The sequence below is a fragment of the Apium graveolens genome, chromosome 11, assembly GCF_009905375.1.
Source record: "Apium graveolens cultivar Ventura chromosome 11, ASM990537v1, whole genome shotgun sequence".
In the NCBI taxonomy this organism is placed as follows: Eukaryota; Viridiplantae; Streptophyta; class Magnoliopsida; order Apiales; family Apiaceae; genus Apium; species Apium graveolens.
The window spans coordinates 33,366,480-33,388,506 of NC_133657.1; the positions used below are offsets into that span (position 1 = coordinate 33,366,480).

At 38.2% G+C, this 22,027-nt stretch overlaps 2 protein-coding genes and 1 long non-coding RNA gene across 8 annotated transcripts; 1 reads left to right on the top strand and 2 right to left on the bottom strand.

Annotated features, from left to right (window-relative positions):
- The first annotated feature begins 1,151 nt into the window (after positions 1 to 1,151).
- LOC141698684 (uncharacterized) lies at positions 1,152 to 4,574 on the top strand. 5 transcript variants are annotated; one of them, XR_012565203.1, is made up of 3 exons: positions 1,195 to 1,498; positions 2,896 to 3,900; positions 3,987 to 4,574. It is a non-coding gene; the product is annotated as an uncharacterized LOC141698684 (long non-coding RNA). The 5 variants fall into 5 exon arrangements; XR_012565204.1 differs by having other exon boundaries at positions 1,202 to 1,498; positions 3,788 to 3,900; XR_012565200.1 differs by having other exon boundaries at positions 1,152 to 1,498; positions 2,896 to 4,574.
- Positions 4,575 to 5,072: 498 nt separating this feature from the next.
- On the bottom strand, positions 5,073 to 11,477 carry LOC141698682 (F-box protein SKIP23-like). Of its 2 annotated transcripts, XM_074503456.1 has the most exons (2): positions 10,016 to 11,477; positions 5,073 to 5,366 (listed from the first exon to the last, which is right to left on the bottom strand). In XM_074503456.1, the coding sequence occupies exon 1, from the start codon at positions 11,216 to 11,218 to the stop codon at positions 10,019 to 10,021; it is 1,200 nt and encodes a 399-aa protein (XP_074359557.1). In that variant the 5' UTR covers positions 11,219 to 11,477; the 3' UTR covers positions 5,073 to 5,366; positions 10,016 to 10,018. The 2 variants fall into 2 exon arrangements, with proteins under 2 accessions (XP_074359557.1, XP_074359556.1); XM_074503455.1 differs by lacking the exon at positions 5,073 to 5,366 and having other exon boundaries at positions 9,807 to 11,475.
- A 526-nt stretch (positions 11,478 to 12,003) lies between these two features.
- Positions 12,004 to 13,867, bottom strand: LOC141698681 (uncharacterized). Its single transcript, XM_074503454.1, has 2 exons — positions 12,666 to 13,867; positions 12,004 to 12,553 (listed from the first exon to the last, which is right to left on the bottom strand). The coding sequence occupies exons 1-2, from the start codon at positions 13,856 to 13,858 to the stop codon at positions 12,163 to 12,165; spliced, it is 1,584 nt and encodes a 527-aa protein (XP_074359555.1). The 5' UTR covers positions 13,859 to 13,867; the 3' UTR covers positions 12,004 to 12,162.
- Positions 13,868 to 22,027: the final 8,160 nt, after the last annotated feature.

The following is a 22,027-nucleotide window of genomic DNA, read 5'->3' on the forward strand; positions in this document are numbered from 1 at the left end:
ACTGCTTCCCGGTACTAATACCGACTTGCCTTCGCCAGCCATCTTTTCTCCCTAAGATGAAACCCCCTCCTTCTAGTGCCAAATGTTAAAGGGAGAATTTTGTTTAACGGTGTTTTAGAGGTTGATGGCCGGAATAAAGATCAATGGTGGTGTTTTAGGGCGAAGGAAGGTGGTATGGTGGTGGATGACTTGTATGATAACTCCATAAAAAAGAATATGATTTTCTTTACTCTTTGTCGAGTATCAATTTATGCCTCATATAAGTTCATATGTACCTTATTTATAGGATCAAGCCTCATGTAGTTCATGGGGAACAAGTTACATGGCTAGGTTTAGGGTTTTTCGGCCCATGCAGCCCAAGCCCATCTCCAAATTAGGCCTTTAGCCAATAAGTTATGCAAATCTCGACCGACCTCACACGTTCCCTACAATCTCGCGAAATCTCCGCATTTCCTTTCATGTTTGTAGGATTGTCCCGTGTCAATCCTGAAATTTACGAATAGCCCATCCAGCCTATCCTCTTTAACAATGAACCAACTCCTTACTAAATTATTTCTGCTCGCGAGGCCTTTCCTTGCGATGCGAGCTCACTAGCCCAGCTCGCATGAGGACAACCTCCCTTTATGAAACCTGTAGCCTAGCTCACGAGTGATACGAGCTAGCATTCTCACAGAAGGGTTGCCATGTAGTGGGCCTGCATCCTACTAATTCAAGAATAGTAAAATGTGAGCTCATAGGACCGACCCGCATTATACACTTAGTCTTCTTCATTTGGACATATGTACCATGTTTTATATATAGCGGGCCCAATGATCTTATAGCTTGAAAGTCGCTAACGCAGTGGGCCATCAAAGGTCACCATGTTATAGGCTCGCATCCCACTCGTTTAAGAGATAAACCAAAGTGCGGCCAGCTCGCACTTTACATAAATTTAGGCCCAACTCCTTTTTTATGCTCGTAGAGATTTGTTCTGGGCTCGTACCTAATAGTGGGTATAATACTCACCTAACAAAGTCTCGAACAGTAACGATATACATACAATTACTCAGATGTATGATGTATCCCAGTAAATTGTATATTATAATATGAGGAATTTATCAAAATAATCATAAAAAATTGCAAAAGTTTGATATCAGAAGACACGTGTTTTGCAAGCATAAAACTGGCAAGCCAACCTAAATTTTTTTATGTGATCCATGTTGTATCCGATACCTTTTTGGTTAGTTTGCTTATCCTCTCGTTTTAAAAATTAAAATAAAATAATATATTGATAAATAGTGTTACACCCAAACTCAATTACAATCACTCATCCTAGCGTATTTTCACCCGACAGACTCTCCGATCAAATTTCATACTTCCCACCCTAAATCAAGTCATCAACTCCACTACTCAAAACTCCTACACGACTGCATACACCGATGAACTGCAGGAGGAGGACTCTCGCAATCAACATCACAAATCTGGTACAACCATCCCACCAAATTTGATTCACCTTAAGGTAAATTTGCAAGCTGGGATACTTTATCTATTTGGTTAATATACATGTTAATTAACTAAATTTAAAGCTTCGACTGAATTTTGAACTCTTCGATTTTCTGAATTCTCAGTTTATATGTTTAATTTTTTTAATTTGGTTAATTAGTCTGGCTAATATTTGGAATTTCTTTTTAATATGTGACATGTGTTATAACCTGAGAAAGATGAGAGGTTCATAATTGTTTTATTAAAAATAATGATTTGTAATGAGTTAATACAAAAATCTTAAACTTTGCGTGGGAGATAAATGGAGGGGTTTTAGGGGGCGGGGGATTGTTTATATATTGGTCAGAAAATGATATGAAAATGGATACAGAGACGTAAACAGGTGAGTTTCAAATAACATTACACTAATTATTGATGCATTATAATACAGAGAGGGCTAAAAATCATGATGAATCAGGTTGATGCTAACAGTAATCTGAAATCATGGCGATTGATGTCTTGCTGGTTAGTGTGTTATAGTTAGATATTTGGTAGGGATATAAGTATATAAAATATGAAATTTTAAAAATTGAATTACTATGAATTGAATTTATAACTATTTACTAGTTAATATCAGATCACATGAAATTAGCTGGTACTCTTTCTCTCTTTGATGAAGGAATACCCTTTTTCTCTAGTTGATGCAAGAATGCCCTTTTAAAAAAATTCAGATCATTAACCTTCCTAAAGGTTTGGACAAGGAAACAACTCACCGTTATGGTCTCAACACTTTTAAATTGCATCTGATAATGTAATTATAGAACTTAATTACTAAAGAGTGTTGGAATCTTATAAGTCTAGGTAGTTTGTATTATTTTCACTTTTATCTACAGCATAATTTCTAGGTCGGGGCAAATTCTTGGCTGGTTGGCTCAAACGACATCGGAAAGTCGGTTGCAATCTAAGTTTTAGCTGAGAAATTGAAATCTAATCTTGGTCAAATCAATATAATGTTTGTCCTTTTTCCCCATTACTTAATTACAGAGATAGTGAAGTCCTTTCTAATTCATACACTTTTTTTTTTGGTTTACTTGTATTTTCTAGAACCATCCTGATTAGATAGAAATTTTGGCGTACGTTAGAGGTTCTGAGTTGCAAAAATATTTTACACCTATACTGAAGATAAATTTTAGGGACCCTTAATTTTTTAATAAAATCTTTAATAATATATGGGGAAGCCCTCATGTAATTATAATGTTTGTTTCCAAGTCGGTGCCTTTATATTTGAGTTTTATTGGTTGTTGAGACATAAAATATATCAAAGGTAAGCAAAACTTTACTTAAACATTTATTCTTAAGTTTTGGAAAGTAGTTTATTTAATTAAAAAGTTGTCAAGCACTGAAGGTTTATAATATTTTACTCTAACTTTAAAGCCTCCAGGTACTGCTCGTGCATTGTGAACAGTATGTATCTAAATTTGATAGTAATTCCACAAGATATTTTAGAGACTGAATTTGGAGTAAAATGCACTCGGGTCTAAAACTATGTAAGACGAGTTTCACCCCCTCAAGTTCTACAGGCTACAAACATGGCATCTTTTTTAGATTTTTATCTATTTTCTTGACGAAAAGTTATCTCAAAACCACATGTAAACCATTAGGGACAATGTTTATAATTTTTATTTCTGTTAATTCTTGCTAGCAATTGCTAAAGCTTCCTGACTAAATAAATTAGAATACTTAATTCTAATGATAACTCCATTTAGTCGTTAAGCTACTGGCCCATATAAACTTATCTTCTATATTCGTTTCTTTAAACTGAAGGACCATTTAGAATAGCATGTTTGGGGTTCATATTTATAGTCATTGTATATATAATTTTGAAATGCGTCTTGAGCATTCATCCTGGTATATTTTAAGTACTTCTGAGTTTGTTTCAACTTCTGAGGCCATCATAATTTGTAATACATGATGCAATATCAGTTGGGGTTTTGTATAATTATTACGACTAACAATAAATAACATGAATTATTTAAAGAATCTTAATATTTTGTGCCACATTGACTACTCCTTTAGCAACCCGGGCTCTCTAATATTCTTTTATATTTACCATTATAAGAAAGTGAATATGAAATTATTGTGCAACTACTACTTCTGCTTGGTAGCACTCTTGATTTTCATTAATTTTTACTTGGCTTTATAGCTTAATCAGTGTATGGGCACTTGATATTTTCACATCTAACATATATGTTTGTACTTTAATATAAATCAAACAAGACAATCATCAATCAAAAAAATCGTGATGACATTTTAAAAGTCTTTCTAGGCCATGACGGGCAAGTGCTTGCCAAAATAATGAGAGATACTAGAAAAAAGTACTTTGGGCTAGACAAAAGCTCAAGGTTGCTCAATTTTTAGATCCTAACTCGAGCCTAATAGGTTTGATTCCCTATCTTTTCTCCATTTTATGTATTTCATCTTTTGTCTACAAAGTAAAATAACTCAGTTTTGATATTTTGAATTAGTTATGTGGTTGTTGTGGAGCGTGACTTTAGCATCCTGGATTATTTATCGGATTACAATTTATGCCTATATGGAAAACCTGGTGCAGACGGCGTTGTTACTCTTCTATTTTCTATTTGACAGGGAATTAACATATTCTTTGCTATTTGTTGTACCTAGAAAAAATCAATGATTTTGAGAGGAATCTCTTTCTTCTGAGAGGTTTCTTCTGGAAAATTTTTGTACCGTGTGTTCGATTTAGAGAGGAATTTCTTTCTTCCGAGAGGTTTCTTGGAGATTTTTTTGTACCATGTGTTCCTTATCCTTCCAGATTACGGAGACTCAACTTGAAAGTGCCAAGGACATGAAAACATATGCACGATATGAATATCCAACCAAGACTATAACCCGGGGGGATTAGTTTGAAGCTTAAAATGACAAAGGGTGAATTTACGTATTCTCATATCATTGTAATGCGGGGTGAGAATGAGACAAGAAACACAATAATCTTTATTAGGATGCTGGTATGTGTTTTTTTCTTGTCGTATCTTACAGATGTATTCTGAACATATTATTGTACATCATTCTAAGACAAAATCTGTTGCACTTGATGATCTTTGCTGGTTGGTTCACTCAAGCCGGAAAAAGTGGATGGCTTTAATACCAATATACCCAAGTTAAATGTATCGTTCAAGCCCCAAAAGTTTAGTCAAGAATCTAAAAACGGTTCGGAATATGCTACATGATTCAATTTATAACAAGTACACTTACATTCAGTTTAAATCAAGTGTAATGAAGTCATTTTTAATTGAGCAATTGATAACAAAAAAAAAAGAATAGATCTTTCTAAAGGGGGCTGCAAAGCGTTGCATTATTTCCGTTCTTTGGGAAGGTAATGAATTTTTTATTTTGTGTTATTTAGCATAATTTGTCAGTTATTTGAGCTGAAGAGTAAAGCAATTCAGTGGTTTTATCATTTTGATCCAACACTTTTTTTCTTAAAAGGCCAACCAAAGTACATGTATTTCAGATATCTTTGAACTTATCTTAGTTTGTGAACTCCTGCATACTGCAAATATATATATATATGATTGATGAACTAAGTGCACATCTTGACTCCGAGCATTGCATCGTTGCATATAAAGTCATAAAGAGATCATAGAGAGGTTTATACTACATGCAAAAAATCAGCTTTCGTGGTTGATCACAACTTTATAATGGCAACATATCTGACAGACACGATCAGAGTGTATAAGGAAAATCCGTTAATTGATTGTGTTGCTAAATCTCCCCAATATCTGTTCAACGGTATAAATCTTTCTTATTGGTATCCCTCACTAACCAACTTCAAACGACCTTTATGTTAGCTAAAAAGAGAGTCACGTTTCTTGGAGTCGTTTCTCCTACACAAAAAAGATTAATGTAATTTATTCAATATATGTCGCAAAGGATACTTATTTGATTCAATGAGATCCAACTCTTCAGATTTTGAATCAGATGATAAAGAAATACTTCATACAGAAGAATTTAGAGAAACTCAAGTAAAATCTAAAAGTTATGGCATTTTAAAAGTGCTCAAATATCAAAGGACTGATATTTGTATTCAAGTTTTTAATTTCTTTAGATCTGACTTTTCTTTTTGGTACAATTTACACCAAGAAAAAATTATACTTGACACAGTTTTTGGTAAAATTTATACTTAGACAAGTTGATGCATTATTTACAATTAAGTAAAACTTGTAATTAGTATTGGTGATCATTAAATATTGTAGTTGTACTTTGATTCTTCTTGAATTTTGATATAGGAAACTAAATAGTATTCTGAACTTATATTATGATTATTGACTTCTTTTAATATATGGGAAGTTGTCCACACTCCAAGGTTTTATGCAAGTGAAAGACTGAACAGAGTTGTTTATAGTTTTTTTTTAAATTATTTTGTGTCATTCGAGAACAATATGGAAGGTGTTTGGTGCGAGTTTCTGATATGGTGCGAGTTTCTGTTGCACGAAAGGTGTTTGGTTATTGCTTAGGAGAAAAAAAATTAGATGTGTATGTCCAGGTAAGTCCAGGTAGGCGTTATTCGGGGTATTGAGCTTAACTATAGGGGTATATTTAGTTTTATTCGGTCGTGTTCTTTGAGACAATCATGATCAATCTAGGGGTATTGGTATTGAGAATTCTATATTCGTTGAAAGGGAGTGATGGTTGTTGTGGTGGTCCTGGAGGTCAAGGGCTGGCTAAGTCATATTTTATTTCTCATTTGCGAACCCATCACTTTAACACAGACAACTTGAAGGTGGTACATAGATCGCGTATTACTAGTGACTTTATCTTATTCTCTGCTTTCGATCTTGCACTTCATCAAGCCGGCGTTTGGTTGTGTGGTGAGTGTCTTCGCACTCACTCGTTCAGCAAGAATTGTAAACACGCGGATGGGACTGTGATTTCGGCACCAGATGTTACCGAAGCCGCACTATGTCGTATTCCTACTCCTATTGTTTCGCACAGGGTGGCTGTTAATATTGATGTGGGGCAGGGAGGGGCCTCTTCTTCTTCTTCGTCGGGGTCTTCCAGGGATCCGGTTGGTGTGCCTTCTGGGGGTGTTGTCGGGTTGGATTCTATTTCTTTTGACGTGGACCTTCTTGACAAGTTTCTTTCGAGTCAAAGACGCACGGTCAAGTGCATTCCCTCTAAACTGAGACTTGGTTTTGCTAGAATTTTTCTTAGTGCCTTGGATAAGGTTCTAGCGTGTCCGGCTGATTTGTCTTCTTGGGTGCAACTTCTCATTTTACCTTGTTGTACTTTGAGCTCGTTTGTGCCATCCAACAGAGCTCAGCGGCGGTCTGGGGAAAGAGAACGACGTCAGTTTGAGCATATTTCTAGTGCCATTCTTCGGTGGAGGGATCCGGGCGATAGGATGGGTTTGGTGAAGGATCGCTTGGCCTTTTTAACAACTTCCACCCGGAGGTTACAAAAGTCTAGGAATTTTGAGGAGGCTAACCTGTTCCAGTGCAAGCATAAGTTGGCTGATGGGCACTTTACTGCTGCTATTAAGGTGTTTACTTCCTCCGTCGTTACTCAAGATACTCCAGACACTTTGGCTGAACTAGAATCCAAGCACCTTTTCGTACCCTCTCCAGTCTTGATTTCCTCTGTGATTGAGATGGATGCCCTCCACGATCACAAAGATTTGGTGTTGGATCGTATTCGAAGTTTCCCTAAAGGGACCTCTTGTGGGCGTGACGGGCTTAGAGCCCAACATTTACTGGATGTTTTGGGTGGGGCTGCTTCTGCGGTTGCTGATGATCTGTTAAATTCTATTACGGGGGTTGTCAACTTGTTCCTTAGTGGCAAGTGCCCCGCCCAGCCGGGGGAGTTTATTGCTAGTGCTCCATTGACTCCTTTGGTTAAGCCAGGAGATGGTATTCGCCCTCTTGCTGTTGGTACGGTGTGGAGAAGGCTGGTATCTAAGGCTGCATCTTCTTCTGTTGGTAGTTCTATGGCATCTTATTTACGGGATTTTCAGTTTGGTGTTGGTATTCCTGGTGATTGCGAGGCAGTTGTGCATTCTGTCAACAGGCTCTTAGAGGCTATGGGGGATGATGTGGGGCTGTCTATGCTCCTGGTGGATTTCAAGAATGCTTTCAACCTTATTGACAGGAGTATCCTTCTCTAGGAGGCCCGTGTGCGGTGTCCTTCTATATCTCTTTGGGTTGAGTTTTGTTATTCTCGCCCGGCCCGACTCTATTATGGCGACTCTGTTTTGTGGTCTTGTCAAGGGGTTCAACAAGGGGATCTTTTGGGTCCTTTGTTGTTTGCTTTGGCGCTTCACCCTTTGGCTCAGGCCATTGCGCAGTCTTGTGAGCTTTCTCTTCAAGCTTGGTATTTGGATGATGGAACTATTGTTGGGGATACCCTTATGGTGGCCAAGACGCTTGATATTATCCGGGCTGATGGGCCGGTTCGTGGTCTGTTTCTGAATATTGATAAGACTGAACTATTTTGGCCGGTGGAGGATCCTCGAGGACGGGTGGATGGCATTTTTCCCACTAATATTTCACGGCCGCTTAAGGGTGTCAAACTTCTTGGGAGTTCAGCAAGTGTCGATGCAGGTTTTTGTCATGATTTGGCTTCTAAAAGGGCCTCCAAGACTATTGCTCTAATGGAGGCTATTCACAAGCTTGAGGACCCCAAGTGTGAGCTTCTTCTTCTTCGCAATTGCGCAGGGGTTGCAAAATTGTATTACACATTGCGGACTTGCCCACCTCCGTTCTTTGGGGAGGCCCAGACGCAGTTTGATCAGGCTTTGCGTATTTCTCTAGAGAGGATTGTTACTGGCTCTGGCCCTGGTTTTGGGGATTGGCAGTGGAGGTTAGCCACGCTCCCAATCAAGTTGGGTGGTCTTGGCATCTTATGTGTGGGGGATGTTATTCGTTATGCCTTTCTCGCTTCTCGCCTTCAGACTAATGCATTACAGACTCGGATTCTGTCGAGTTCGGGTATCACATCGTGTGGTTCTTCTTTTCAGTGTGCTCTTGATGATTTCTCGTCCATTTGTGGTGCGAATGCTCTCTCTGGCACCATTAGCTCTCCTGCCCCCAAATTGATGAAGTCTTTGGCAAAGAACTATTTTGATGTCATTGAGACCAGTCTTGCTTCTCATTATGTGTCGAGTCCCCGTCAGATCTCTATTCTGAGCTGCATTCGCGCTCCTCATACTAAGGATTTCTTGTTTACCATCCCTATTGATGGGTCGGGGCAGAGGATGAACCAACGCCAATTTCGGGCGGTATTGTGCTACCGCTTTGCAATTCCTTTGTTTACTGAAGGCACCTTGTGTCCAAGTTGTAATGTTCACAAGATGGACCTGTGGGGCGATCACGCAGTTCACTGTTTAAGTGATATAGGTGTGAAATTCAGGCATAATTTGGTGCACGACATTCTGGTGGATATCTGCTCCAAGGTTAGCGTTCATGTGCGTAAGGAGGCTCCTTTGGGATTTCTTTCGGATGCTGGGCAAGAACTCAGACCTGCAGATCTATTGTTGTTCAATTGGTCCCAAGTTAAAGATGCATGTCTGGATGTGATTGGTATTTCTCCTTTTGCTGGTGGGGGAGTGAGTTCATGGGCTCCTGGGGTGGCGTTGCTAAATGCGGTGGAAAAGAAAAAAAAAGAAAGTATTCTAGGATTTACTCTTGCCATGGTTATTCGTTCGTCCCCTTTACCTTCTCTACTTTTGGGGAACTAGACACGGAAGCGTTGAATGTTCTCTCGCGTCTCAAAAGTCTTCTCATTATTCCCTAATAATGCTAAGAGTGGTGTTTTTCTTTTCATAGGTTAAGTTTTTGTATTCAAAAAGGGGTGGGAGCGCAACTTGTGTTTCGACTCCCTTTTAATTTTTCGAGTTTAATTACTAATAATTAAACTAATCTTGCAGGAATGAATTATTTCAGTAATATACGTCATTTACACTTTAGTCGCCCAGAAAAGATAAATAGGTTTCTCCTATTTATCAGTCTAAACAACTACATCGGCATTAAAAAGTGATGCAGAAATAGATGATCCCGGTATAGTTGATTCTCATAGTATGTGTTGCTGCAATCAAACTGGTGGTTATGTATGTCTTAAGCGCGTACACTTATGCAAAAACAGATGAAAAAAAACATAGCAGACAAAAGAACCGAAGTAAAAAACTAAAATTTTATAAATTGAACAAAATTTGAAAAATATGGACTAAAATGTAAAGGGTGACGCATAATTAATATTGTATACAAGTAAAAAAAAAAGATAATAAAAAAATCTAACTTAAAATATACCAAAAAAAATAAGAGTTGGCTGAATTAATTCAGAAGTCCCTGTAGAGCAGGGATTTTATGGTATTATTAATGGATTAAAGCCTAATATAAAATACATCATTAGGAACGAACATAAGCTGAAAATATCTGTAATAAAAAAAAAAGACACCTTAGCACCAAGTACCAACTACTATAAGAACACTGCAATTTGAAAGCATGTAGAAATATACAAAAATTGAACGCAGCACACTTACGAACTAGCATGGATTGGGAGTAACCCAAATAGGTGGAGGCCAACTACGCGTTGAGTATGAATTGAATGGGTAACACGGCAAGGCCTCGATGCTCCCATCATCCAAATTGTAAACACCTAAATCATGATCCCCATTAACACCATCGTAATTCCACTCTGAATAATCATCGGTGAAATATATTCTATTCCCTTTACACTCAGGAAACTCAGAAGCCGACATTGCCAATGAAGAATTCTCCCCAAGAAACAAAGCCATGTCACCCAAACTGTTCAAAGCCTCCCAGTTTACCCCTTTGAAATTCAATCTTGACACCTGAAATTCAGTTGTCTTGTATATAATATCAAGCTGGCTCGATTCACCATTAAACTCAAGCTCCAAATACCTAGTAACCAACAACAATTCATCCTTACAAGCCACCAGATATTGCATGTCACCGCCGACTATATGTGGTGTATTCATAAACGAAACATTAGGCTTATCGCCATTTAAATCACACGCAGCAATTTCACCATACTTATTGACAGCCATAAACATTCCGTTATAATAAACAACATCCTCACAATATCCATGTGCTGCTTCAATAAATTTCCAAGAAAGATCATGTTTTTTACAATAAGCAAGATCACCGGTCTGATTAATTAAAGCTACAACAATATAATCGGATCCAGAATGCGGAGAGCGTGAGAGAATAACCTTTTTGATATAAGAATCCCTCATCTCCTTCAAATTACAACTGTAAACATCATCATCATCCCCAGTTTTAAGAGTATACTCTCGCCCCACCTTGGAAAAATCAAAGCTCATAACATTTGGAAACTGGGACAAGGGAGGAAGATTGACAACAGCACGAGTCAAAGGATTTAAAATAAAAAAAGAGGGTGATTCTTCCAAAAAAGCAAGCCAGCCGTGGGAAGAACCACAACGGCGGCTCCTATGAGTGATTTTGGAGAGGGAAAGCGCATGGATTTTGTTGTTGGATAAGTCATAAAAACCACGGTGATGAGATGGAGGATTGAAACAGAAATGATGAGCAGGGAGCATGAGCCAGGGGAGTTGACAAGGGAGATTAACTGGAGTTTCAGGTGTTGAGGATCGCCAAGCTTGACAAACGGAACGAAATCTGATATGATCTTGGAGATGCTTCAAGTTGGTGGCTATGGTATATAGTAATTCAGGAGGTAGTTCTGACCAGTCCACGGCCATATCTATGATGAGTATGGCCAGGACCGATTTGGTTTGTTGGAGGGTTTCAAGTTTTCATGGATTAATAACAAACAGAAATTAAAACCAAGGAGAGAGAAAACTGAGAACAAGAAGAAGAAGATGCAATAAAACACCTCTCCCTCTCTCTCTCTCCTTCTCTCTCCTTGGATTGCTTAGGATTTGTAACTAATTTTCCCTTCAGGTTGGGAGATTATAGATTAAGAGTAATATTAGTATGTGCGAGATTGTCGCATCTATGTCAGCACACTTGATATCTAATTGTGTGGTCCTAAGTATATATGCGTGTATAAATGGAATATGTCTACATTGTAAACATGCATGACTTATAAATCACCGATGCACATTATTATGGCCTCTCTTTAACTCAAAATATCCTTCTATTCACTAAAATTTTCCAAACACCGATATCTTTTATGGAATATGTGAATCTTGAATAACTACGCAAGTGCACTAGTACAAGTTTCAAAAACACCCCAATTTTATTACAAAAATAAGCAAACTGGTAAGAAATCGCTAAAGCAATGGAAAATTTTCAGCATTTGATTAAGAAATAAAAGGAAAAGACTAGAGCACGGTTGGATAGCTCAAGGGCTTATCCTCTGTCGTCCCAGATCCTGGATTCGATCCTGACTTACCCCGAGAATTGTTGAGAACAGATACTCATTTGTAAGGCTATAAGCCAAAATTAGTCAAAAAAAAAAAAAAAGGAAAAGACTAAAGACCACCAAGACCACGACAGATAGACAGATAGCAGCGTCTCCGTCTGATCCAAACCAAAAAGATAAGTTCTTGGAGAATTATAAACAATTCGAATAAATAACAAAACACTGGGTGTACTTCAAAATTTCTAGCACCCTTGTAACAGAACACTGGGTGCACTTCAAATTTCTAGCACCTTTATACTTAGATAAATCTTTGCAACTTCATTCAGCAATGACATCAGTATTCTTCACATCAATTGTGACATTAACTTCCCTTGTAGCATCAGTTTCAGCATTTCCCCCATCAGTTTTTATCTCACCTTCAACATTTTTTACATCAGTCGTCTTACCATTGGTTGTTGCTACAAGTAAATCAGGATAATTGCGATAATTCAGAGAATGCAGCCAAAGGCCAACAGCTCCATCTTTATGTTCTGATGATGCAATGTGGGAATATATGTGCTTAATCTTAAAGTCTTCCGCCTCTGCCTCATAATCTTTCATAGACACTTCTTCATGACTATCTTTCCATTTCTGGTTGTATGATGTGAAAAAGCACTCGTCTAAATATAATCCAACTTCGGGAGCCATAGGAACAGTAATATTTATATCCCTAATTTTACATACAAGTCAAATTTACACAATTAGATACTGATTAGTCTGATTCAGGTAGCAAAGGCGAACATAAAAAATAATATGTTTACATAATATAGTGAAACACTCACTTCTGGAGAGCAATATCAATCAAGGATTCTGGAGCACAATTTCGCATAATTGCAACCGCTACACCAATCATCTTCCGAATTTGATGAAGCATGAAGCTTTGTCCTACAACCTCACACTTGATAAATTCAATACCGTCAACAGTAACTGTGGTATCAGCTTTGAAAGATATAATGTATCGGTGAGCAGAGGGATCATCAGCTTTTGTTCGAGTGGTGAAGTTATGATAATTGTGAGTTCCTTCAAAACTTTTCAATATTCTATTAAATCTCTCCTTTTGGTTTTCATCATAACAAAGCGCAGTCTCATTCAAATCAACATCAATCTTCTTTTCCTCGATGAGCTCAGTTTGGTCATTTCCATGTTTGTTCTCACGCTCAGCTAGAATGTCATTACCATTAACATTAGACAAATCATTATCACCGTTAGCATTAGCTAATTCAATCAATTTTACATCTTCACTTTGAAACTCAGACAAGGTGTTTGACAAAATGCCTGACTCAGACATCACACTATTAACCTCCTTCTCGGCATTGAAATACCGCTTACCCATGAGACCGAACACTTTCCTACCTCTCTCAGAACACTCCAAACACTTAACAAGGTCACCACGACCTGAACCCAAACTAGCTAACACACTCTCCCTATCAGGATGGGCAGTGGGATCAAGAGCAAAAACAGGCAACATATAAACATACCTCCTACGATCACAAAACTTCTTGGCATTAAAAGAGCCGGTAACACGCTTAAAACCAAAAATCTTAAACTGATGAGGCAAATAAGATTGCAATCTGGGAATAAAACCAGGAGGGTCAATATAAAACCTACCAGAAACAACTTGACCAACAGCACTAACACCCTTATCAGTACGAGCAGAGCGGGCCCAATCGAAGCGCTTGGGCACACCACGGTCGTGTTGAGGAACAGCGCCGGCTTGAAAAAGGGCTTCTTCTAAATCGCCTTCAATAGTCTTAGCACCAGGGTTTTTTTGCATTCCTTGATAGCCTACACCACAGTAGGCGAATAGGATTGCTATTTTGCGGCGCTTGTATCTGGGCTTTTTGTCGGCGGCGGATGAGTTAGTGTCGTCATCGGAGGTTGTTGTGGACATTTTCAGTTTTTTAGGGTTTGGTTCTACTGCTGCTGCTGCTGTTTGGGTTTCCATTTCTTTTCTTCTTTTTTTTTCTCGATTCATTTCTTGTACTACCATGGTATGGTTGCTATATATTTGGTTAAAACATTAATTATGGAATATTGACATCAAAAAAATTTATGATTTGCTGATTGATTGGGCTTATTGGCGAAAAAAATAAAAATTAGTTAGATTAAAACATTAATATATACATGTGCTATTCCGATTAAAGCCACTAAAATAAAATTAAATAAACACTTAATTTTTAGGATAATTACAAACTATGAATCGAATGTGAATTGAAAGTACAGGAATAGCAAATTTGTATTGACTGCGAATTTAATTTTTAAAAAAATCGTAAAAATCGAACCGCAATTGTAAACTGCTATCTATATATATATAAATATAATTATATATTATAAAATACTATATATAAAAGTTATAAAAGAAAAAGTTTGGGCCATTGGGGTGTTGGGTACTATCTTTTTATTTTATTATAGTATATACTACTGGATGTGTTTTACAATTTACAATAATCCCATGTTGAACATTTAAATTATACAAAAATTATAAGATTTGGCGGGTATATTCTAATAAACTATTTTATTTATCATTTATAGTATAAGTCAGTGGTTAAACCGCAAGTCGATCCGCACCAACCGCAAAATCGCGGTTAAAACAGTCGCGATTAATCGCAACCGCAATTGCGACTGAGGCTGGAGATTTAAGAAAACCGCTATATGTGATTTGGTCCGAATTTGACCTCCCAACCACACCAAAACTAACCGCATATGCCCCTAGTAGTAATGATACTGGGGCCCGAGGGTGGCTTCAAGGGTGTGCCTGGGCATGGTTAGGTTGGGGCCGGGATGGGTCTGGTAGGCAAGGGTAGGGCCTACTAGGACCCATTAGGGTTTATTTTGCATGTATGGGCCTTATCTGGGATTATGATTCGAGTCTTGGTGAGGCCCATTGGGCCAGGGGTGGATTTTGGGCGGCCGAAAGTAGATCCGGGATAGGTTATATGATCTTGAAGTTGGGTGATGTGATCTAAGGGGTGGGTGATGTCATATAGGGGTTGTTTCTCTTGATTTTCATTTAAGTTTCTATTTTAGTGGTTTCCATTTGATCATTTGCCTGTATATGTACACCGTTATTTTATAAAAAGTATGAAAGAATCGAGGTTGAACCCACAATGACCATCTTAATACTTTTTATTTTGATTTTTTTGTTTTTTAATACAAGCATGTTCTCATCTTAGAGAGCAATACATGTGCATAAAAAGTTATATGATTGAATAAGAACTTAGACGCTAATTATTTTAAGTTGTTCATATTTCATGCGTCTATAACTTTGAATGAATGTATATAATTGTTATGGGGAGAAAACTAGGTTATAATTAATCCTAGGGTTCGAAGCTGAAGACCCTCATTTGATTGTTCACGTGTTTCATGACTCGATTCTGCTTTCACATGATGCCTATGTACCTTGTTCTATGCCAAAGATCAAGTCAAAAACGTATTTCTGAGTTGTGGGGTGAGACCCCTTATATAGGTGTGGATAACCTTGAATCGGGTTAGGGTTAGGAGACTTGGTGGGTTAGACTCAGATTGGACTTTGGAGTCCTAGAATGTAGTAAGTTGATTTCTTGTCCTTTGAGGTTTCTTGGAGTTCAATCTCCAAGAAATTTTATCATCATTAGATTACTATTTAGCTGCTGATTTTAACCATATTTATTAATTACGAAATTAATAAAAATTTAGGATTTCGAGTCTAGTTAATCGGGAATCTCTTACGGACCAAATTAGGTCTAATTAATGCGACATTAATTAAACAATTAGGGTTTATTTTATTCCCCATCATTTGCACCTGACTTCTAGGAAACCGTGCAAGATTTCGTAGAAGTTAAGTTATTTTATGCCCTTGCAGGGTATCATTTTTAGCGTAAAGTGTGGAGCGACATACACATTTACAACGATCTGCCTTTTGCGAGGCTTCGCCGTATTTTTCGGAATTTTTATAATTTTCCATACTCATTTTCATACCTACTTTAGGAGTTTTCAGGTACTTTTCCCTTGCTTTTCCGGCGATTATCTTGCAATTTACAAAAATATTCTTCAGGAAATATTTTTCAGAAATATTCTGATTTACTGAAGTTTTTCCTTGAATTCTCTAAAAAGAAAATAATTTTCCAAAAATTATTTACCTTTTCAATTATATATATATATAATTGTTAGGGCTAATAATTCACGCAAGTATACGCGTTCGCAAATAATATAAAATTGTCTGTAGTTCGTTCCTACGGAGACTGGCTTTGGTTAACTATGTAATTTATGCACTTATGCATCGATGATATGGTTATTATCCAATACTAAGACGATAACAATTTGAGGTTGTTTATAACTACGAATTAAACTAACAATTATAACTAAGAGAGTAAAGAGAGTTTTACATTATATAAGACAAACATGTGATTCTAACTTCATTAAATACTTCATTCAATAGCCTTATTGTTCTTATGCTTAGAATACAATGGTGATGACACTAATCAGATAACACGAAACTGCTAAATACCAACTTTCGTTGCACGAATAACTTACTACCAGACATCCACAAAAAAGATAAAAGCTGAATAGACACCAATTATATTGAGACCCTATAAGTCTATAGAATTTGACAACATAAAGGTTTAAAGCACAAGTTATCTATCATGATTACACAGGGCAAGTAAGATGGTTAAAATTACCTATGAATCATGCATAACAATAACACATGAACCTATGCTAGCATGGCAAGTTCTAAATCATTAAATTCATTGTCGCTTCATTAAAGATTAACACGCTATCTTATAAGTTCGCGACTCTCATAAGACGAATAAGTATAACCAATACTAGGTTATCATACAATCACCACACACTAAGGCATCGAAACAATTTAACTAAATAAATCCATAAGTAAATCCTCTACAACCCCACGATAACGATTAGCCCATAATCGGACTCATCATCAACGTGGATTCCGATGAAAGCATGGTATAATAAACGTAGTCTTTATACTAAATAAATAACAAAACCAAGTACGAAACAAGAGTAAGGTTCACGAATAAGAAAACTAGCATCCAAGTTACAACTTGAACAAAGATTCAAAATTAAAAACAAGATCTTCTTTGTCTTCGTTGAATCGTGCTAACACGGTCTTCTTACGGCTCTCCTTGTGCTCTAATACGTCTCTCTTTGGAAAACATCCTTTAATTAAGTATATATAGCAGCCCATGCGAGATAGAAGTCCTCCAATTATAATTCAAGTAAAATCAGGATTATGGGATTCCGACCCGGTGCGGCCGTACGCTTCATCAGCGCGCCCGCGGGCGCGCTGGCTTTTTGACAAATTGGCGCAGCCGCGCGCTAAACCAGCGCGGGCGCGCCGTTCTTCTGGAAAAACTTCTGATTTTCTTTAATTCCTGCTGCAATCGAGTTGGCTTCCCGAGCTTTATTCTTTGGACACCATATTAACACAAAAAAACAATGCTAATTCACCTGATTCTTAGAATAATGCCTGAAATGCAAAAACACTAGAAAACACATTAAAATACCAACAATTTGAGTACAAATGCATCAATTCAAAGCTTAATAGAGCATTATAAAGTGTCATAAATGCCACTCAACATACCCCCAACCTTGAATCGATGCTTGTCCTCGGCATTAACAGACTCAAAGAATAAGAAACAAAAATGCATGAATGCAACTAAATGAATGCAACGATCCCAATAGAATAAATAAACCAATCAACAAGCAACCTCTCAAAAAATGCAGGACTCGCATAAAGATCAATCAAACTATACAAATCAACTTACAAACTAGAGACGTGCGCGTGTGCAACTTCTTACAGATATACTATCATAACTAGATCAATAATCATGACTCACTACTCATCAAGGCAGTCGCAAGGTTATAAATAAAATAAAAAGCTAGACTCAAAATAACTAATAACACTTTAGTTCTTATATTGGAGTTTTATATGGATTCACGCCTTTATTCAAACAAAACAACACACTTATGCTTATTTGATCGTGCAATGAGTGAGGTCCACAAAAGACTTATACAATAGTACCCATGTAGCGAGCGTTAGGTTAGCGGATCCCAGACTATAAAAGCCTTAGGTCACTAGGCACAAAGTCTCAAAGAACTTAATAACTCGAGTACTAAAAAGCCCACTCGTGATCAATTATACATACCACTTATTTTTTTTCTTTTCTTTTTTTTTTCTCTTTTTTTTTCTTTTTTTTCACAATTTCTGAACAAGTGTGTTTCACTCCAACTCGTTCAACCCTAGACTACTCATATAAATATGAGCCGGCTACTAGCCATTTGACACCTAGCCACAACAACTAGCAATGAAATCCAATTTTTCTCTAATTTCTAAAAATCCATGCTATTTTATTATTAAGAGAATATCCTAAATTTTAAATATAAAAAGCGATTAAACCTCGACAAACAAACAAACCATGATCATGATCTAGCACTTAATTAACCTATAAGACTTAGTGAAATATAAGTGTCTCTAGCATGCAAATCAAATTAATACGACTCCACATCTCTAAATACGACATCACTACACTATCATCAATATCACTAGTCAATCGGAAAAATCATCTATGGGATCATGTTATAATGCAAATGCATGAACTATATGAACAAACTAACATAAAAACTACCAAAAATAAATTAAAAAACTACATGGCAAAAATGCAACTATATGAACTAAACTATCATGAATATGCAAACTATATGCGACTCACACAAAACATATTCCTTCAACTACTACCCCCAAACTTATGTTATAATGCAAATGCATGAACTATATGAACAAACTAACATAAAAACTACCAAAAATAAATTAAAAAAACTACATGGCAAAAATGCAACTATATGAACTAAACTATCATGAATATGCAAACTATATGCGACTCACACAAAACATATTCCTTCAACTACTACCCTCAAACTTAAAATATTCATTATCCTCAGTGAAGGTAATAGTAAGGAATCTACCTAATCAGAATCAGGCTCCTCATCCTAAACGGGTGGTGTGGCAGGCGTGTCCGGAGGTAGATACACGGAATCCTCACCAAATACTGGCCACTGGATGTCAACACCGGTGGCTCTTAAAGTTGTCCTCAATGCCTGGGTGAGATCTCGTGCAAACCTGCTGTGGATGTCATGCATCGCATCCATCCTCCTCGTCAGACGCCTATACTGCGCCATGCTCATGCCAGCTCCAACATCAGCTCCTTCCTCCTCCTCCTCATGTGCCTGATGCGATGGCCCCGCCTCATCTCCTAGATGAGATCTCCAAGCAGTCCTGCTCGCCTGAGTGGCCCCAGCAGCTGGCCTCCCACCAGGTAGATGTTCAAAAGTATAACCAAGCCCCTTCAGATCGGGCTTGCCTCCATCCCACTCTTGCATCATGGCCAAAATAGTGCTGTCAATAAGAGCACTCGGGATCTGCAACTGCTCGTGTGCTGGCCAATGAACACCAACTGCCACACACAACTTCGTCACAACGGACGCATACGGTATAGATCCCGTGGTACTCCCCCTCAAGAACTTCAGAATATCCTAATAAATCACCATCCCAAGATCCACATAATCATCCTGAAGAATGCCCCATAACACCCGTGCACGCTCCACAGTAATCTCATGCACATGAGAAGATGGCATGATGTTAGCACAAATAAACGCATTCCATGCATGGGCAAACCTGTTCATGCTAGAAGCTGGGAACGTAGAATACTCAGTAGTGCCCCTCTTGATCTTCCAAAGAGTATCAAGCATGCATAGTGTAGTAAGAATAAGATCCAGATTAAATTCCTCTGGAGTCTTATCATTCCAAGTGTCCTGCCCGGGCTTCCTCGCGGGCTGCTCAATCACCGTCATAATAGCCTCAGCACTATACTCCATAGTCCTCCCCCGCACCACCGTGAAGCCGTTTTTCTCAGCCTTCGCGTTCGCATAGAACTCGCGAACAACATTCATGGGCACAGCAGCGGGTGCCTCGCAAAAAGGAACCCAGCCAATCTTCAGAATCATCTACAACAGCTTACCATCCTTCCCTGATGGCAGAAAACCTCGCTCCTTGATGATAGGCTTTGAGAGAAGTCTCATATACCCCGCTTCAGCCTCAGGAGTAAAGAACCTCGTCCTTACACCACCCGCACTAGAAGAATCGGTAGTGATGTTGCTTACTTATGTTCTTTGTCTCTTGGGTGCCATTGGAATTGAGTTGAGAGGATAAGAGTTTTGTGTTTGAGAGAGAATTTGTGTTTGAGAAATTTGTAAAGTGGTGAAGAATTTTGTGTAAAAGTGTATGTATATATAGGTGTTGAAAAGAGAATTATATATGGAATAGAAGTGGGATTTGATTATGTGAATAATGGGAATAATGGGTTTGATTTGGAGAGGGAAATTTGGGATGTGGGAGACTAAAATTCGGGTAGGAATTGATTTTGTGCTAAAAATCCCGATTTTCTCTCACAAAACTGCTCTTTATTTTTTTCAGAATCGGGACCCCAGCGTGGCCGCGCGCTACTTCTGCCAAATCGGCGTGGCCGCGCGCTAGATCAGCGCGGGCGCGCCTGGTTTCTGTAATTCCAGCGCGGCCGCGCGCTAGATCAGCGCGAGCGTGCCTGACTTCTGACGTTGGCCCTGAATTTTTCTGTTTTTATGATTTTTTTGTGTTTTTCTCTTTTCTTCTTGCTTCTTCTACCTACTAATGTACAACAAACTTGGGTTGCCTCCCAAGAAGCACTTGCTTTACGTCGTTAGCTTGACGTAGAAACTCGAGATCAAACGGACAACAAAACGGCACTAACCACCTCACGGTTTGCCGTGTCACCATAGTAATGCTTCAACCTCTGACCATTTACCTTGAATGCTTGGCCCGGATCATTCTCAAAAATCTCCACAGCTCCATGTGGAAACACAGTTTTGACAACAAACGGCCCTGGCCATCTTGACTTCAACTTTTCAGGAAAAAGACAGAGACGGGAGTTGAACAAAAGAACTTGTTGCCCCGGCACAAACTATTTGAGCACTAGACCCCGATCGTGCTACCTCTTGACTTTCTCCTTATACATTTTGTTGTTCTCATAAGCTTGAAATCAAAACTCATCGAGCTCATTCAATTGAAGCATCCTCTTCTTTCCAGCCGCATCCAAGTCCAGATTCAATTTCTTCAAAGCCCAATACGCTTTATGCTCTAGCTCCACCGGTAAATGACACCCGTTCCCATAAACCAACTGATAATGTGACATCCCTAGTGGATTCTTGTATGCTGTTCGATACGGCCAAACAGCTTCATCAAGTTTCAAAGACCAATCCTTTCTTGATGGACACACGACTTTCTCTAAAATGTGCTTGATCTCCCTGTTAGATACCTCGGCTTGACCATTCGTCTGAGGATGATAAGCCACAGCAATGCGATGATTCACATTATACCTTTGCATCATAGCAGTGAACTTGCGGTTACAAAAATGCGACCCCTCATTACTGATTATGACTCTTGGAGTTCCAAATCTTGTGAATATCTACTTGTGAAGAAAATTAAGCACTACCTTTCCATCGTTCGTTGGAAACGCCTTAACTTTAACCCATTTCGACATATAATCAACTGCCAATAAGATATACTGATTGTTACAAGATGAGACAAATGGCCCCGTGAAGTCAATTCCCCAAACATCGAAGACTTCGACCTCGAGAAGCACATTAAGAGGCATCTCATCCCTCTTAGACATATTACCCACACGTTGACATCGATCACATTTCAAAACGAACTGATGAGCATCTTTAAACAACATTGGCCAAAAGAAACCTGCTTGAAGAATACGAGATACTGTCTTTTCTCCACCATAATGTCCTCCATAAGCCGTTGAGTGGAAATCTCGCAAGATCCCCCCATTTCGCTGTAAGGAATACATCTCCTGATGATTTGGTCAGCTCTTTGGCGAAAAAGAAACGGCTCATCCCACATATACCACTTCACTTCATGTAGAAACTTCTTCCTTTGAGCGGGAGTCAACTCTGAGGCATAACGTTACTTACAAGGTAGTTCACAATATCGGCAAACCAAGGTTCTTCTACTTGCACTCCAAATAACTGCTCGTCAGAAAAAGACTCGTTAATCAAAGACGTATCTTGTGAAGTAGCAATTGGATGCTCTAAGCGTGAGAGATGA

Excerpts from the sequence above, each read along its gene's own strand:
- LOC141698682 (XM_074503456.1), bottom strand. The coding sequence starts at position 11,218 with ATGGCCGTGGACTGGTCAGAACTACCTCCTGAATTACTATATACCATA.
- LOC141698681 (XM_074503454.1), bottom strand. The coding sequence starts at position 13,858 with ATGAATCGAGAAAAAAAAAGAAGAAAAGAAATGGAAACCCAAACAGCA. Across the intron at positions 12,554-12,665 it reads ATTGATATTGCTCTCCAGAA|GGATATAAATATTACTGTTC; the intron begins GTGAGTGTTTCA and ends ATGTAAAATTAG.